Here is a 16,723-nt window from a genome sequence, read left to right as displayed (position 1 = left end):
ATGGGGTGGGAAGAGTAGGCTGGAAATGGAAAAGTCCCACAGGAAACTGCCGGTGGACTTGGCCCTTGTTTATACTCACCAGCTTTTGGTGAGAACATGATGGCTTTATTCAGAGCAGGGATGAAGCAAAGGAAAAGCCCTGTTACCATGCTAGTTGTGGGGAAAAAAAGCTTTAATCAAGGAAGCCTGACACCTTCCTGCTGGGAAGCCCAGGCTGAGCACAGCCCCTCGGACTCCAGAACACACCGCATTTTCTGACCAGCTCTGGCAGCAGCTGGTACCTCACACACCCCACCCCTGGGAGAAAAAGAAGCCCTCCATCCCAATCCTGGGCTGTGTGTAAAGGCCAAAGGCGATTCAGAGGCTCTCCTGAGCCTGGCAGGCAGCACTGAGGGAGGCAGGGAGGGGGTGAGCAGGGCACTTACACCACACACTCGTAGCGGTTCTCTCGGGCCGCGATGTGCAGGGGCGAGTCCCCGTGGATGTTCACGGCGTGCAGGTCACACTTTGCTGCCAGCAGGATCTCAGCTATGTCAACACAGCCAGAAAAAGCAGCCCAGTGCAAACAAATGTTTTCCTCCTGGAAGGAAAAGAGAACAGAGTGGAGATTGTTTAAGACCCCGTGGCTTTGGGATGCCACCTTCCTTCAGCTCCGCACCTGCAGCGTTCATCCCCACCCTGCTCTGTCTGCCTGGGAATGCCAGGGTGGACAGGGAAACCTTAGAGCAGCCAAACAGGGAGTTCTCACTCCATCCAAGCACACCAAGGATGGGGAGGCTGCACACAAGGCAATCCATCACCTTCCCTACACACACACAGACAGCTCGTCTGTCTCCAAGCCACAAACCCATCTGGATCAATCCAGGAGAGGGGTGACAGACATGAACAAACATGCTGGAAAAGGCTGGAAGCTGAGTTTCCCCAGCCCCAACAGCCAAGAAAGCTACTGTGCCTCCTAGGGCCGCAAAATTAGGGAGAAAAAGAGCACAGCACGAAATTAAGGAGAAAAAGAGCACATAGGCTACGTGAAGGTGCCAAAAAGAGAACCAGGAGCCATGGGGTAAGCAATCAATCTGACTCCAGGCATCTCTTAAATACTGTATGTACTCATCTCTCACCAGCAGCACTGGAAATAGCTGAACACTCATCTTTTTGATGGAGATATTTTAAGGGATGATCCTGTTTTCTGTTACACTGCAATTTGCAGCACACGTCGATCCCTTCCCCATGACAGGCTCTAAAGACGTCGATGACAACAGTGAAATGATAGTAATGATCACCCAGCTATTCCCCTTTTTTCTTCTTTTTAAAGCAAAAACAAAGCTGCTGCTGGAGTGTTTGAGCTGTTACCACATAACTTAAGGTCCTGCCTTAAATAGGGAGCTATTGCCACACATCAGGGAAGGGGGAGACACTTTTCTACCCAGCTCCTGCTTCCCTTGACAGCATCATCTAGAAAAATCCCATACAATCTAGAGAAAACATCCACCCTGTGGGCTGCACCCACGTGCTGCAGCTCAGACAGGTCACAGACTCCTGGAGAGGTGCTCTGCCTTGCACTGCTCCTGCCTGAAAAGCAGCATCATCACAATCAAAAGCATTTCTCTCAGAGCAGGATATTTCCCAGCACGAGTGACATTTGTCCTGAAGCACATCCATCGGGACACCCCAGCTGCAGGTCCAGGATGGATGTGTGACACACACAGCTGTTAAGAGCGGGGTTTTCTTTCAAGCAAATTGTTGATTTGATGTTCATCATTAATGTGTGATCCTGAAGCTGTGACAGATCAAAGAGTGTGTTTTGTTCAGAGTCAGCAAGCAGATGTACAGCCCCAAAAGCCCCCTCTCACCTTGATTTTGTTTTTAGGAGTAGGATTGGATCCAGACCTGCCTGGGAACTGGGAACTGTCTAAATGTGCTGGGTTTGGCAGGGGTAGAGTTAATCTTTCTCCCAGTGGCTGATCTGAACACAGGGGTGGTGACAGAGATGTTTTTACTGCTGCTGACACAGAGCCTGCTCTGGTCCTCCCCCCTCACTGGGGACATGGAGAGCTGGGAGGACACAGCAGGACAGGTGACCCTGACCAAAGGGACATTCCAGACCATCTGACACCAGCTCAGGATATCAAGTGGGGAAAGAAGGAGGAAGGGGGATGCTTGGAGTGATGGTTTTTGTCCTCCCAGGTCACTGTTGCAAGGGTGGGGCTGAACAGCTGCCCAGCTATGGGAAGCAGGGAATGAATTCCCTGTTTTGTGTGTTCTGTGGCTTTGACTTTCCCTATTAAACTGTATCTCAACCCACAGGTCTTTTTCTACCTTTTACCCTTCTGATTCTCTCCCCTTTGGTGGGGGAGAGAGCCAGGGGCTGTGAGGGGCTTGGTGACTGGCTGGGGTTAAACCACTGGAACACAGAGAGGTTTGGTTTGGAAGAGAACTCAAAGTCATCCAGTGCCACTCCCTGCCATGGACAGGGACACCTTCCACTATTCCCAGGCTGCTCCAAACCTTGTCCAACCTGGCCCTGGACCCTGCCAGGAGTGGGGTGAGACACCACAGTGCAATATCCACAGAGACTCCAAGAAAAACAGGAGAAACATAGTATAACAAAAAAAGAGGAGCTGTGCTGATACAATGACTCCCCTGGAGAAGGCTGGGAAAAAAAGCAGGCAGTATCTCCTTTGTATCTTTTCTATTTCCTTGAAAACCCCTGGGAAAGCTGCTGGCACAGCCCCAGGGGGGTCCCACCGAGCTCCCAGGGACTCCGTGAGTGCATCCCACTGGAACAGGATTTATGGAGCTGAAGGGCAGAGCAGCTCCAGCCTGAGCTGCCAGCCTGGCCCTGCTCTGGACACATCAGAGCTTCCTGGCAGCGATGCCCAGGAAAAGCCAGGCTTGGACAGCTGCTGGCAGAGTGCTCAGCCCCACAAACACGAGTTCATCCTCCTCAAAAGGCACACAGGGTGCCCCTAACCCACACCCAGAGTCACTGGCCTGGGACATGGTAAATCTGGATTAAAGGGGATCTGCCTGGTGCAGTGTCCAGTGGCAGCACAGAGGGCCCAGAGGGATGGGAACCAGAGCTGAATTCCTCCAGCCTCCTCCCAGGCTGTGACAGAGCAGCTGGAGGGAAAGGACATTCCACAAGCTGCCAAACCTCTTCCCAAAACGCAGGAAAACTCTCTCACTCTGAGAGAACTCTCTTCACTCACACTGTGGCAAGGGACTGAGCCCAAAATCCGTCACCTTGGGCGTGTCTGGGGTTTAAAGAGAGACTGGAATTTCGGCAGGGGATTGCAGAGGAGCCTTACGTTGTCACGGATGTTGATGTCCGAGCCCTTGGCCAGCAGCAGCTTCACCAGCTCGATGTGCTTGTACTCTGTGGCCCAGATCATCGGCGTCCAGCCACCGTCATCCTGGGCAGGGACAGCAAGGGGTGACACAGGGGACAGACACAGCCTCCTGCTGCCCTCCCCTGTCTCTCCTTGCTCCCCTTCTGCTGCAGGTCCTGCAGAGCCCAGCCTGACTGGGAGCAGCAGCAGCTGGAGTTTATTCCAGCCCAGCAGGCTGGCTCTGCATCCCCAGCTTGTTCAAGCTGTCCAGAAAGCACAAGGAACACCCAGGGTGTGTAAAAGGCCTTAGAGAAACTCCCTGAGAAGCCTGGGGGACCTGCCCTTGCCCCAGGTGCAGCTCTGTCTCACCCCAGGGCAATGGGCAAACCCCACAAGTGCCAGGCTCAGCCCATCCCACACCATTGCCCGTGATCCCCCCACCAGGAAAAGCACAGGGACACACCCTGGAGCAACAGGCTCTACAAGGAGAAACTGCAAATCTGCTGAGGGAGTCCCTGAGCTGGGCAAAGCAGCTCCTGGGCCAGGGAAGGTCTCACCTGGCAGTTGACATCCATCTTCCCGTTGGAGAGCAGGTACTGCACCACGTCATAGTGCCCCTTCTTGGCTGCCAAGTGCAGACACGTGGAGCCCTCGGCATCCTGCACACAACCACACAACAAACCCTCAGCCATGCTCAGGAACAGCAGAGAAGCTCCCAGATGGAGCAGAGGACTCCAAAAGTCTCCACCCCACTGCCAGGAGCCTGTTGGGAGGCCAGGGCAAGGACAGTTAGCAGAGGAAGGATGTGGGAGTAGAGATGTAATGACAAGATTTATTTTCCCTGAAATTAAGCCATATTTAGCAGGGGGGTGGAAAAGAATAAAAAAGAAGAAATAAAACCAGGAAAGAAGGCAGTGCAAGTCCTGCAAGAGAGCAGGAGAGCACTAAGCAGAGCCTGGGGGATTCACACCAAAGAGGTGATACCTGCACAGAGAAGGAGGCTGAGAGTGCAAAAGGCTTTGCAAAGCCTTGGGAAGGTACCAGCCCCAAACCTTGGCAGTGATGCCCCCTTCTCCAACCTTCTCCCTGTGTGCTGGAGAGCCAAAGGGAAGCAGAAATCCCTTACACAGACAAAGTTTGCACTTTACACCAGGAAAACTTCTTTGTCTCAGCTTGAAATGCTCCATTTCTCAATTTTTATTTTTTTTTCTGGATTTTGTTAGGCCTTATCCCAGCACCTGGCAGCAGGGCCCAGGGGTGTGGTGTCTCTCTCCAGAGAGATCAGGCCCCCAGCCTGCCCACAGCCATCTGCCCAGACAGGAGATAAAAAACAACCCCAAGGTTGAAAGGAAAAATGCCTTTGGGAGCTGGGAATACAAGGCCTGGAGGAGATGGACAGGCTGTGAGTCACGATGGAGATGCTCCCACCCTCACACCAAAGATCTCTCTGGCTACAGCCTGATTTTTATCAGACATTTATATCCCAAGAGCTGAGCACAGAGCAAGGCCCAGAGAACAGGAAATCAGGAGGAGGAAGCGAAAAACTGAAAACCAAATGACTCCTTCCAGCTAAATCCCTGGAAGCAACGCTGGAGGTGAGAGGTTTGGGATGGAGCTGATGGGATGCAGGGTGAGGGAGAAACTCTCTGAGCAAGGAGGGGACATCTCAGGTCAGGAATAGCACCATGAGGGCTCCTTGGGACACAGAAAGAGTTTCTCCACCCCCGTAAGTGCCTGCTCCAGCTGAATAATTCCACAGCCTTCCCCTTGGATTGGTAAGAAGCAAGTGCAGCTCCTCAGCCCTGGGAGAGCAGGGAGATCTTATTGTAAAGTTTCTTCTGGTTTTGGGTGGGGCTTTTCCATCCTGGTAACAGGACCATCCTCTTCTCCCTGGGGGCTGGGGAGCCTCCATCCTGCAGTGCCAGGGCTCTGCACACCTGGCCCAGGTAAGGGCTGCATCTCCCAGCTGCTTCCAAACCAGTGCTGCTGCTTTCAAACAGAGGCCTGAGTTGGTGCAAGAAGCTAATTAATGTAATAAACTAGACTTAAAACTTAAACTTAAACTTAGAGCTCAGATGTGATCTGAGGCTCCTGATTTGCTTTTGGAAGCTCAAAATTTATCTCCTTCCTTTGACCTTCAGAGGCACCAACTCCCCCTCTTTTCTCTTCCACAGGAATAAATCAGGTGAGGGATGTCTGGGCTGCCCCAAGATGAACCCACATGTGCCTGTCCTGTCCTTTTCCCCTTCCCAGCTCAGAACCAGCCTTCCAAGGATGCATTTAGGGTCTGGACTGGGCAGCACCTGATACCTTGTGCTGCCAGTTCCTTCCCAAACCCAGCCAAGAGCAGCAGGTTGTGACAATGAGTTCTCACGGGGAGGGTTCCTGTGCTCCAAATAGCATCTGATTTATGGGACTAATAAATGATCTGTGTATTTTCCAAGATGGCAAAGCAACCAGAGCACGCTAAAGGCAAAGAGACAGCTGCATTTTATTGTTTTGATTTAAATTAAGGGGTAGAGTTTAAAGATGGGGTTCGATTTTGCCACTGCGGCATGACTGCAAGAATCCACACACCAGTCCTTTGGAAAGGAAAGCTTCCTCTGTCATTTTTCCTGGCTTGGCAAGCACCTAATTACCAGCCCATTTTAAAACATCACCCCAAAACTATCATTATTAGAGAGTTTATTAAAAATCATTATTACTCTGTAGAGACAGAGAAGGGAACTCGGAAATCCAACTCCACTGCGATGGATTTGTGACACTAAGAATTATGAAATCAAATCTCCCTGACATTTGGTGCCACAACCTAAAGGGACAAGTGACAACACTTGCCCCAAACAGCTCAAGGCCAGCAGAAAAATGAGATTATGACACCTCCAGCCTTTACCCCAAGACAAACCAGTTCATTTCTCCTCAACCTGGGCACTTCCACCTAAAACTTCGAGGAAGAAATATTGGACAGAGGCTTTCTGAGGAGAAAAAGGTAAGGAATAAACTGCTACCTTGGGATCTACGAGTGCTCCAGCCTTGATCAGGTATTTCACAGTTTCCAGGTGGTTGTTTTCTGCTGCTTCCATCAGTGGGGTCCTCTGGTCCTCGGAGCAGGTGTCAATGTTAGCACCAGCCTGTTGGGAGGCCAGGGCAAGGACAAGGACAATTAGCAGAGGAAGGATGTGGGAGTAATAATTTAATAACAAGATTTAATACCAAAATTTAGCTATATCAAGCAGGAAAAAAAAAAAAAAAAAAAAAGAATAAAAAAGAAGAAATAAAGCCAGGAAAGAAGGCAGTGCAAATCCACCTGCTCTGGAAACAGTACACGCTGCCTGCCCCCTCTCCTGCCTTCCCCAGCCAGGAAGGAACTGTAAGGAAGCCAACAGCTGGTATTAAATAACTCCTGTTATTAATAGATTTTGTACTCCTACTTTCTAGATATTGTTTGTGTAACAATTTGGAAAAGTCAGCCCCCTCCTTTTTCCAGCAGCTTTGTTTTCCCTGGTCTATCATTTAGGCTACAACAACCAGCTCTTCTCAATGTCACAAGCAGTAGGAATAACCCCCTGATTGCAACAGAGGCAGGAGCTGCAAAAAATATCCTGGGGATTGGCTAAATATTCCTGTGGAAGTCAATGGCACCACTTCCACAGAGGTCTCTGAGCATCTGTTCAGCTCAGCCTCACTCTTTTCCAAACCATGGCTGTGTCAGGTTATCTTGCCTGCTTTAGCCCTTGGGCTGAGCTCAGGAACCACCCAAAACTTCAACCCAGAATGTCCCAGACACAGCTCTTGGCAGGTGTGTGTGAGGCTCAGACCTGTTCACAGCAGCTGACTCAGGTTCACCTGGCACAAGGAGTTGTTTTCAGGTGCCTCCCACTGAATTCCTCTCTTTTGACTCTTTTTTCCCCAGCCAGAGCTATTTAAACCAGAGCAGAGGAGGCATCTCCAGGCATTTCAAGTGGAACAAGCTGGGGCCATTCCCAGCCAAAGACCGGGCTGCTGCAGAAGCCAGACCTCAGGGAGAGACAAGATGAAGCACTTTGGAAACAAACCAAGTCTACTGATAATTAAATTGTTTGTAATATCTCACAAGTTTTACTCCTTTTCCTCATTCCACTGTCTTCACATGCAGTAATTTCAGGGAGAGCAGCCAGGAAGGCCCATTGCTGCCCTCAAACAGTACCTGAAGGCCTCCAATTCCAGCTGCTGAAATGCACCACCCAGCAGGATCTTTTCCAAGGGCCAGTCACTGCTGCCTTCTCAACAGCCCTTTAAGGTTTCCCAATCCCACAGGGTAAGCAAAACACACTTCCAGTCACTCCAGACCAAGTACACCAGTACAAAAAAGAAAAAACTACAACTTCTTCCATCCTTCTTTTTCTTCCTCACATCGTTCTGGAGCAGGCTCAACAACATCCCTATGCCTTTGACCATTCTTCCCTCAGCTAGAATCCAAATCTCAGCCCACAAACCAAACTTGCACCTTCCCTTCACTCCTTTCCACGTGTGAGACATTTATGCTGCAGAGGAAAAATCCTGCTGGAGCTCCTCAGGCTTTGACAGAAGGGAAGACAGGGCCTTCATCACCAAGAGCAACCTGGCTTGGAGATCAAATCCAAGCACATCTGGCACATCTGGCACATCTGGCACATCTGGCACATCTGGCAGTGCCCAGCTCTGGCTGTGCTTAGGCACAGATCCCCACCTACCCCACAGTGCCCTGCACCAAATCTTCCCCTGCTCCTTGCCTGGGGAACAGCCCAGCAGGACAATTCCAGCTGTGCCCTCCAAGCCCTCCCCTTCCTCTGCCCCACTCCTCCCTCAGCAAACCCTGGGCTGGAGGAGGTTTCTCTACAGGAGGGATTTTTCCACTGCAGATTTCCAGGTGGGGCAGACCAAAGCCCAGAACAAATGGTTTGTACAGAGGGCTGGAAGTGCAGACAGACCTGAATGAGCATATGGCAGATGTCCACGTGGCCAGACTCGGCGGCAGCATGGAGAGGGGTTCTCTTACTCTGATGCTCCATTTTAAAATTAGGGTCAATTCCATCCACTGCAAAACAGAGCAGAGACACTTTCAACCACGGTTCAGAGATTGAAGTGTAACAGGAGAATCGTGTCTCAGCTAAAGGCTTTTAAAGGATGGGTTCCCAGCCCATCCTCAGCCCTGCTCATGTCTCACTGCACATTTCACCAAAAAGCTCTCAGGGCAGTCCCCTGCACATTCAATATGCTGCAGCCCTCAAACCCAGAGCTACAAACACCACAGGATTCAAAACCTTTAAAAGGCATTACTGTCTCTCCAGAGGCCACATCCCTCAGCTGCACAACTCATCTCAAAAACAACAAACACCACACAAGGATTAAAAAAAGGAAAAAAAAAACGTTGCTTGGTTTAAAGCAACCCAGAAATTGGGAACAGCAAAGAGTTGGTACCACCTGGCCTCTGTCTCACCACTGTTAACTGCAATTAATGTCAGTGATCCTTGTGATCCTGCAAATACAGAGCTGCAACATGGATGGAATTTCTCCACACAGCCTCAGGATCTGGCCAGAGATTCTCACAGCTGTGCAGAGACTGACAGATGATGCTGACAGCCAGACAAAGATGTCTGGGCATGATAACATGTTGTGTATGATGAGGCCGTAGTTAAATATCAATGAATAACATTTCTGTGCTATTGAAGACAGGAACAATGGAGCAAACACTCACTAGACAAAAAAAAAAAAAGGAGGAACTGATAAAGGGCAAGAACAGAAAGCATCCAAAAATGTACAGCAAAGTACTGGAGTGGAAAGGAAGCATCCTGAGGAAACATTGTGTCCTTCGGAGGTGGAAATTCCTGGGGAATATTGGATGCTAAAAACAAGCTCAGCAGCTCAGAGGCACCTGGTGATAGGCAACTCTGTACCCCAAAAGAAACCCCACGGATTGAAGGCTCTTCCTTTTTGCTTTCTTGCTGATGGGTTTTGTCTCAAGCTGACTCCCATCTCCATGGGATGCAAATATCTCCTCCACGCACGGAGAGGGGACAGGAAAAACCACATGGAGGTCATTTTGGGGACACAGCCTGGATAAAACCAGGCTCAAATGCAGTCACAAGTGGGGAACAGTGCACACTTCCCTGAGAGATGAAGCCCTTTCCAGTGACACACCACTCTGCTCCCGGGGGCACTGGGAAGATGATGCAGTGCCGTGCTGGGAAGTGCTGGGAGTGCTGCCAGAGGGGCCCTGGCCTGGGAAGGAGGCACCTACCCAACATCAGCAGGACCTTCTGCAGCTCCCCTTGCCTGGCAGAGAAGTACAGCTGCTTCGGGTGGAACCGCAGCTTCTTGGGCCTGCAGGAGCGGGGAGAGAGAACCCAGGGATGAGCAGCCAGGAATGTCACAGGAATGTCACAGGAATGTCACAGGAATGTCACAGGAATGTCACAGGAATGTCACAGGAATGTCACAGGAATGTGGCAGGGGGAGTTGTGCCCCGCTCAGGTGAGACCCCACCTGCAGAGCTGCCTGCAAATCTGGGATCCCCAACAGGAGGAGCGAATCCAGAGGAGGCCATGGAGCTGCTCCCAGGGCTGGAGCCCCTCTGCCCTGGAGCCAGGCTGGGAGAGCTGGGGGTGCTCACCCAGAGGAAAGAAGGCTCCAGGGAGAGCTCAGAGCCCCTTCCAGAGCCTAAAGGGGCTCCAATAAAGCTGGAGAGGGACTTGGGACAAGGAATTGAGGAACAGGACACAGGGAATGGCTTCAAACTGAAAGACAGGAAATTTAGGATTAAATATATGAAAGAAATCCTTCCCTGGCAGGGTGGGCAGGCCCTGGCACAGGGTGCCCAGAGCAGCTGGGGCTGCCCCTGGATCCCTGGCAGTGCCCAAGGCCAGGCTGGACAGGGCTGGGAGCAGCCTGGGATGGTGGGGAGGTGTCCCTGCCATGGCTGGGGTGGCACTGGATGGGTTTTAACATCAGTTCCAGCCCAAACCTTCTGTGATTCTCTGCTCCAGAACAACAAGTCTCCAGGAGGTTTTAAACCTTCCATCCAGCTCCAGCCAGTCCTGTTCCAGGGAGGGCTGGATCTGCTCAGTGCTGCTCAACAACAGGTTCTAGGTCTCACTGCTGTGAACAGGAGCTCCCAGAAGTTACAGCTGCAGCTGAAGAGCCAGTGAAAAACTAAATCCTCCAGAGAAATCAATAAAACATTTAGAGCTGTAACAGCTCTCTCAAATCTGTTGGGGATGACTAATGAGTGAAGTGAACAAAAAAAGCTCTGAGTTGGACCAAAATCCAGAAAAGCTAAATCTCATTTTCTCTAGGCTTGAGCAACTTTGCTGGGAACTGGAGTGACCCAGTGGTCCTTTTCTTACTTTTCAGAGTCCAGGGCAATCAGGGCACTTTCCAGAGTTTCTTTCACTGGTCCCTGGGTCAAGCTAGTAGTAGGCTTTGGAAAAACTGAAGACCCAGCGATGTCAAAGCCTTCAGCAGCCGAACTTTCTGGCTTGTCTTCCTCTGACAACCTCGTCCCAGTGCCACTGAAGAGGAAAAATGAGAGACAGCCAAATCACAACCATTAAAAATACACAATGTCTCCCATGCCAAAAAAGGAAAGCAAATGCATTTTAAATACAGATAAGTGTAACTGAAATCGAAACCCAAACCAATTTATTTTACAGCTTTTTCGGTAAGAACTTGTCCCAGAAAGGAATTGCACTGCCCTCTGACTACATCTTGAGGTTCTCTGTGCTACAGGAGACCCAGGCACATGGGGCAAGTCTTAAAGCCACCCAGACAAGGCCAGATGGGATGGGAATTCAGAGCCCAGCTCAGCACAGGGCTGCTCTGATTTGTGTTTTCCTCCTCCGTTTGCACTTGTGGGTGCGAGTCAGGAGCTGCAGATGGGAATCGCTGTCCCTTAGCAAACCTGGCAGCATCAGCTAACTCCACTGTTATTCCATTCCTAACAATAAGAGAGAGGAATGGTTTCATTCCTGAACCTCCAGAGCCTCTCCCTCAGCTCTGGGGCAGCTCTGGGACAGAACACCCCTGCAGATTCCCACAGCTGAGCCAGCCTGGGCTCAGGAGGAGCCCAAACCAAAGCCTGGTCTAGGCAGGAGCTTTGAGATCCACCCCCCCTGTGCTCACCTCCCCGTGGTGGTGTCGGCCCTGCCCTCCAGAGCCGCGGGTTTCTGCTGCTCGTAGCTCAGGGACACCGTGGAGGTGGTGTCGGCCTTGGCTATCGTCACCTCCTTGGCCTTGGAGGCCTCCTCCCCGCAGTGAGGGCAGTAGCTGGTGTCGTTCACCTGCGAGGCACAGCTCTTGTGGAAGCGGTGGGAGATGCTGCTCTCGGGCTGACACTCCATGAAAGTGCCCTTAAAAAACCACAGAGAAGGAATTCAGCCCCGGCTCGGGCCGTGCCTCACCCCTTCACACGCTCCATGCCACTCCTCTCACCACCTCTCTCGGCCCTGCTGCGTCCAGTACAGTAAAGCAAGCACTGCCACTTCTTTAGAAGAGAACAAAACCAAGGTAAAGGGGGAAAAACTCACTTGGTTAAGGACTGCAAAGCAAGATTTTGAACTGTGCTTGGGAAACAGAACAAACAAGTCCCGATTTCCAGCTCTTCCCTCTAACGCTTGAAGTTCTCGCTTCTGTCTCTAGAAGTGCCAGTGCACTGTAGGGACGCCCCCACAACTGGAAAAGAAAACTTCACACCTGTGCTGAGCCAGCATTAAAACTACCTGAAACACAGCTGTACACAAACCATTCAAGAACTTGCATGAATCTGTCACTGACCCCCACTCTAACTCAAATTATGTGACTCTTCTGCCTGGACCAGCCTAATTAACCCAAACAAACTGATTGCTCATGCAACAAACTGCACAATTCCTCTTCAAATTATTCTCCCTTTCTAGCAAAGTCCCTGCAGCTGCTGTGCAGGACCCCAGACCTCCCTGCCTGTGGTGTCAGTGCTGCCTGAAGCTCTGCTGTGCTCTGGATGGCACAGACAAACACCCCAGGTTCACCTCTGTGCACCAGCACACAGCACTGAGAGATGGAAGAGAGTGCAAGGAAAGGCCAGTCAAACCCCCTCTTCTCCTGAGTTCAGTCCTCCCAAGCCATCTAATTAACTCTATTTCAGCTTTGCAAAATGCCTTGAAGGGTTTTGAGGATTTTATCTTCTAAATGATCTTTGACCTAGCAAGAAAACCCAGGATGGCTCCATTTGCTACAATAATGCTTGAGACTACTGCAGCATCTTCCCTTGAGTCATCCTGGAAAATACCAGCGTCACACAACTAAGCCTCATCATCACTCCTGAGGCCTCAGGTGCTGCCTTTCAGCTTTATCCACAGGGAAAGCAGGACACTGACCACTAAAGGACTGCACCAAGTCCCTTCAAAGCCTCGGTGGCAGAGGTGGAAGAAGCAACAGGTCACAGACTGGTTTGAGCTGGAAGGGATCTTAAATCTCATCTGGTTCCACCCCCCTGCCATGGCAGGGACACCTTCCACTGTCCCAGGGTGATCCAAGCCCTGTCCAGCCTGGCCTTGGGCACTGCCAGGGATCCAGGGGCAGCCCCAGCTGCTCTGGGCACCCTGTGCCAGGGCCTGCCCACCCTCACAGGGAAGAATTTCTTCCTAATTTTTAATCTTCCTAATAACTAACCTAATTGAGATCTCCAACACTGCCTTGCTCCAGTGCCATCACTCAGGTTCCCCAGCCTGAGGGGACACAGAGGTGGGGGCACAGGTTCATTTACAAACCAAGCTATGACATTTTTTGGATGTGATTGATCTGTACACAGAAAGAAAAACAACAAACCCTCAATCCAAAGAAATTCCAAAGGCAAGACTTCCAGCATGTGAAATCCCTTTGGCAACACCCCCTGGGGGTCTCCAGGAAGATAAAGGTGATGATTTCAGCTACCCTCAGACACATTCCTATTGAAAACACCTCCTGATGTGCTGTGGAACGAGGTGGGGCTGATGCCAGGAAGTCAGGGAAACCCTTTTAGGGATCATCTCCACCTTCAGCTTCCAGCTATTGCAACAGGTACCCCCTTCCCTAGATCGAGAGCACGGACTTACTGCAGTGCAAAAGTATCCACAGCCAGGGCAACACTGGTGTTTCACCATCCTCCCTCTATGGTCCTCACACAGCACCAAAAGCTGGACTTTGTTAGACGGGCGCATCAGTTCATACTTAACCACACTGTTTGTGCATCGGCCCAGCTGGAACAGGAGAAATTAAAGGAAATGAAATTACTGGAGACCACAACACTCCCTGTGCTTGTGCAGAGGAAGGTTTTGCACACTGCCTCGAGGAGCCCTGGCTTTTCCACAGGAATTCAGCTGTGTGCCAGAGAGCATTTAGCAGTGCAGCAGGAAGCTGTGAAAGCTGCTCTCAGGAAGGAATGCATCATTTACTAACTAACATGCATGTGCACCCCGAGTCATTTGTTCCTTGCAACGACAACGAAATCATAACTGGAAATAGGCAACAGCCAAGCAGCAGAAGGGGCAGTCCCAGGGGCCTGACTCACACAACACACACTCTCCTCTTGCCAGGAAGAGCGGGTGTCAGTGACCGAGAGAACGAGACCATACGCGCTAAATCTTGTTACTGCTCAAAACTCCGAGTCACAGGAAGATAAAGGGAAAAATAATTGCTCCTCATTGCCAGGGAAGTTATCGTCTGTACTGGTTCCAGCACTGGCCCCTGCCCAGACCACAGGGATGGAGAGCCAGGCTTTCATGAGAGCTCAGCTAAAGTCATGTTTGGAGCAGGTTTTCCAAAGGATTTCACCGATCTATGGCTCTGGGCTTAAAAATCAAGAGAATCGCAGAATCATGGAATGGTTTGGGTAGGAGGGACCTCAAAGCTTATCCACTTCCACCCCCTGCCATGGCAGGGACACCTTCCACTATCCCAGGTTGTTTCAGCCTGGCCTTGGACATTTCCAGGGATCCAGGGGCAGCCCCAGCTGCTCTGGGCACCCTGTGCCAGGGCCTGCCCACCCTGCCAGGGAACAATTCCTGCCCAATCTTCACCTGTCCTCCTTCAGCTTAAAGCCATTTTTCCTATCACTCCTTCTCATGCTCCACCTTTGTCCTGTTTCTGGCAGCAGGTTCCATAACTGGGGTTCCCTGCTCCCAGCCAGTGCTCCTTGCTCTGCTGCACCAGGAGGGATCAGCACCTCCCAAAGCCACCACACTGTCCCAGCTGTCACCTGCCAGCGTGACACAACACTCTTTGGGTCCTGTTTCAAGTTCCCCTTGGTAATAATCTTGCTTTCCCCAAATACCTGGCAAAGGAGATTTATAAACTAGGAATATAAAGGTGAAAGGCTGCTCCAAGGAAGGGTCCCTTGGAGGGAAGGTGAAGAATTGATTGTCTTCATGACAGAGTCAGTCAGGGACTCAAACTGTCAGTGCCACAAACTGTCCCTCTGTTCCAGCCAAGGACTTGCCACTTTTCCTCAACAAAACTAAACTTTCTCTCCTATTGTTTAAAATTCCACTCCTGCAGAAGCAACGTCCCTGTGAGAATAGAGAATGGATTTTAACCTAGGCTCATCATTCATCTCCAATTCAGCTGTCCCAAATTCCAGCTGCAAAGACTTGCTGTGGTTGGGACACCTTGGCCAGACTGGTCCCTGTCACCACCCGACCCCAGGGGCTGCAGGGGTGGCACAAGGGGACCAAGGATCTTCTCCTGAGGAGGAATTTTACTGAGCTGAGGAAATCCCATTGACACGTGGAAAGTTGCATTACCTGTGTGAGGAAGACCCTGCACTGTTATGCCACGCTTTATTATTTGTTAGTAACTCTAAAAGAAGTTCAGCATGATTAATTGCTATTTTCCAACCATTAGAGAGTGCAGCAGGGTGCTCATAACTATTTATAACACTCTCCAAGGACAGGACAGTCTGGAGAAGCCACTATTCACACATCTAATTCCTCTAACATCTCTGAGTCACTTATTCCATTTTTAAAAAGAATCTAGCATAAAGCATGGCCTCTGCTATTCCTCCCTGTGATTTATCCAGGGACAGAACTGTCAACTCACCATAGCCAGGGGCAGGAATTCTTTCACACACCCTGTGTTTGTTCAGAAACCCTGGGGTCCCCCCTCTCTCTGATGAGTCTCCCAGGACATTTTCTCCTTAATGAATCAATTTTGCCATTCTTTGGAAATTCCTCTCTCTACAGGTACCAGCACATACTAACAGAGGCAGAGCTGGTCTACAAACCTCATTATCCCCTTGTCCCTCCATCCACCCTTCTGGGATCCCAGAGGAGAGCTAGGGATATTCTCACTCCCAGCATGAGTGAGGCTGAAGCTGAGAAGAAACCCAAATGTCTCCCAGTAAAAGGAGAATCCACCAAGAGCATTCCTGTCCTGCAGTTCTCACTTCCCAGATTTTGGAATGGAGTCACTTCTGCTGCTTCCTTCCACACTTCTGGAACCAGCAGAGCCCAACCAGCCCAGCTGTGCCCGAGGGCATGGAGTGCAATCCCTGTCAGGCAGGCAGACCTGGGGCTGCAGAGCTGCTGGGAAGCTTTGGGACAGAAAGAGAGGAGGAGAGAAGAAGGCTGGGGCAGCAGAGGCCATGCCAAGCTCCTGAACTCAACACTGGCCACAGAAAGGTTTGCAGCAGTTCCTTCGTAGTCAAGGGAAACCGGCTCCAATCCTTGATGGGATTTCTCCCTCTGGTGCAGGTTCCTGTATTTGAGCCCATTTGGCCTGAAGTGTGAATGTCACATCACATCCAGCCACACAGGCCAGGACAGGCCCAGGAGACCCACCCAGAGCCTCTCCCAGTGCAGACACAGCACCTGCTCCCTTCCCAGTGTCCTGGTCCCAGTGCTGTGACAGGCACAGAGTGCTGGAGCCCCCGGCTGAGCGAGGGGGACACCGGCCCTGCCATTCCTCACACCAGTGGGTCCCAGTCTAGCAGAGCCCCTGTGTGACCCCACACGTGCTCCTGGCACAGCTTTTCACTCTTTCTGGCCTCGTCCTCAGCAGGAAAGGCTGTGGGAAGCTAAAGGACAGGCTCCTACCTCGTTATCCACGCTCTCTGTGGCCATGCACTGGTTGTTGGCTAACGTAGTGATCTCTCTGCTTTTGGGGGTTTCCATTCGACAGCTACACAGGGGAACCTCCTGGAGACCATCTTCCATTGCTTCAGGGCCATTGGAGAGACCTGGGGCATGGAAAAACAGTGAATTAACTCCAGTTCTCTTCCAGGAGAAAGGATTCAGTCCATCAACACCAGCCACATCCTGAAATGCTCTCCAGGCTTTAGCACCACCCTGTGAAAGACCCTTTTACACCAGCTGGAGTCTGCAAAAGCCTCCTGTACTTTTCCAAGTCCAGCCACACTCAGCTGACTGTGC

At 51.0% G+C, this 16,723-nt stretch overlaps 1 protein-coding gene and 1 long non-coding RNA gene across 51 annotated transcripts in view; one reads left to right on the top strand and one right to left on the bottom strand.

Annotated features, from left to right (window-relative positions):
- EHMT1 (euchromatic histone lysine methyltransferase 1) overlaps positions 1–16,723 on the bottom strand; it is a 107,353-nt gene that overhangs the window by 11,052 nt on the left and 79,578 nt on the right. For 33 of the 50 annotated variants that reach the window (XM_086858669.1, XM_086858675.1, XM_086858678.1 and 30 more), the window contains 10 exons: positions 16,388–16,530; positions 13,412–13,555; positions 11,466–11,692; positions 10,691–10,855; positions 9,586–9,668; positions 8,276–8,382; positions 6,335–6,457; positions 3,887–3,988; positions 3,309–3,413; positions 426–580 (listed from right to left, as the gene is read on the bottom strand). In XM_086858669.1, the coding sequence (XP_086714795.1) occupies positions 426–580; positions 3,309–3,413; positions 3,887–3,988; positions 6,335–6,457; positions 8,276–8,382; positions 9,586–9,668; positions 10,691–10,855; positions 11,466–11,692; positions 13,412–13,555; positions 16,388–16,530 (1,354 nt within the window). The remainder of the gene's footprint in view (positions 1–425; positions 581–3,308; positions 3,414–3,886; positions 3,989–6,334; positions 6,458–8,275; positions 8,383–9,585; positions 9,669–10,690; positions 10,856–11,465; positions 11,693–13,411; positions 13,556–16,387; positions 16,531–16,723) is intronic. The other 17 variants (XM_086858700.1, XM_086858703.1, XM_086858690.1 and 14 more) reach the window with 1 other exon arrangement.
- On the top strand, positions 4,842–7,418 carry LOC111936928 (uncharacterized). The gene is made up of 2 exons (XR_015278306.1): positions 4,842–4,924; positions 7,240–7,418. It is a non-coding gene; the product is annotated as an uncharacterized LOC111936928 (long non-coding RNA).

This window comes from Cyanistes caeruleus, chromosome 20 (assembly GCF_971803275.1).
Source record: "Cyanistes caeruleus chromosome 20, bCyaCae1.hap1.1, whole genome shotgun sequence".
In the NCBI taxonomy this organism is placed as follows: Eukaryota; Metazoa; Chordata; class Aves; order Passeriformes; family Paridae; genus Cyanistes; species Cyanistes caeruleus.
Note: the sequence above shows the minus strand (reverse complement) of the source record. Positions and strands in the feature narration are given on the sequence as shown.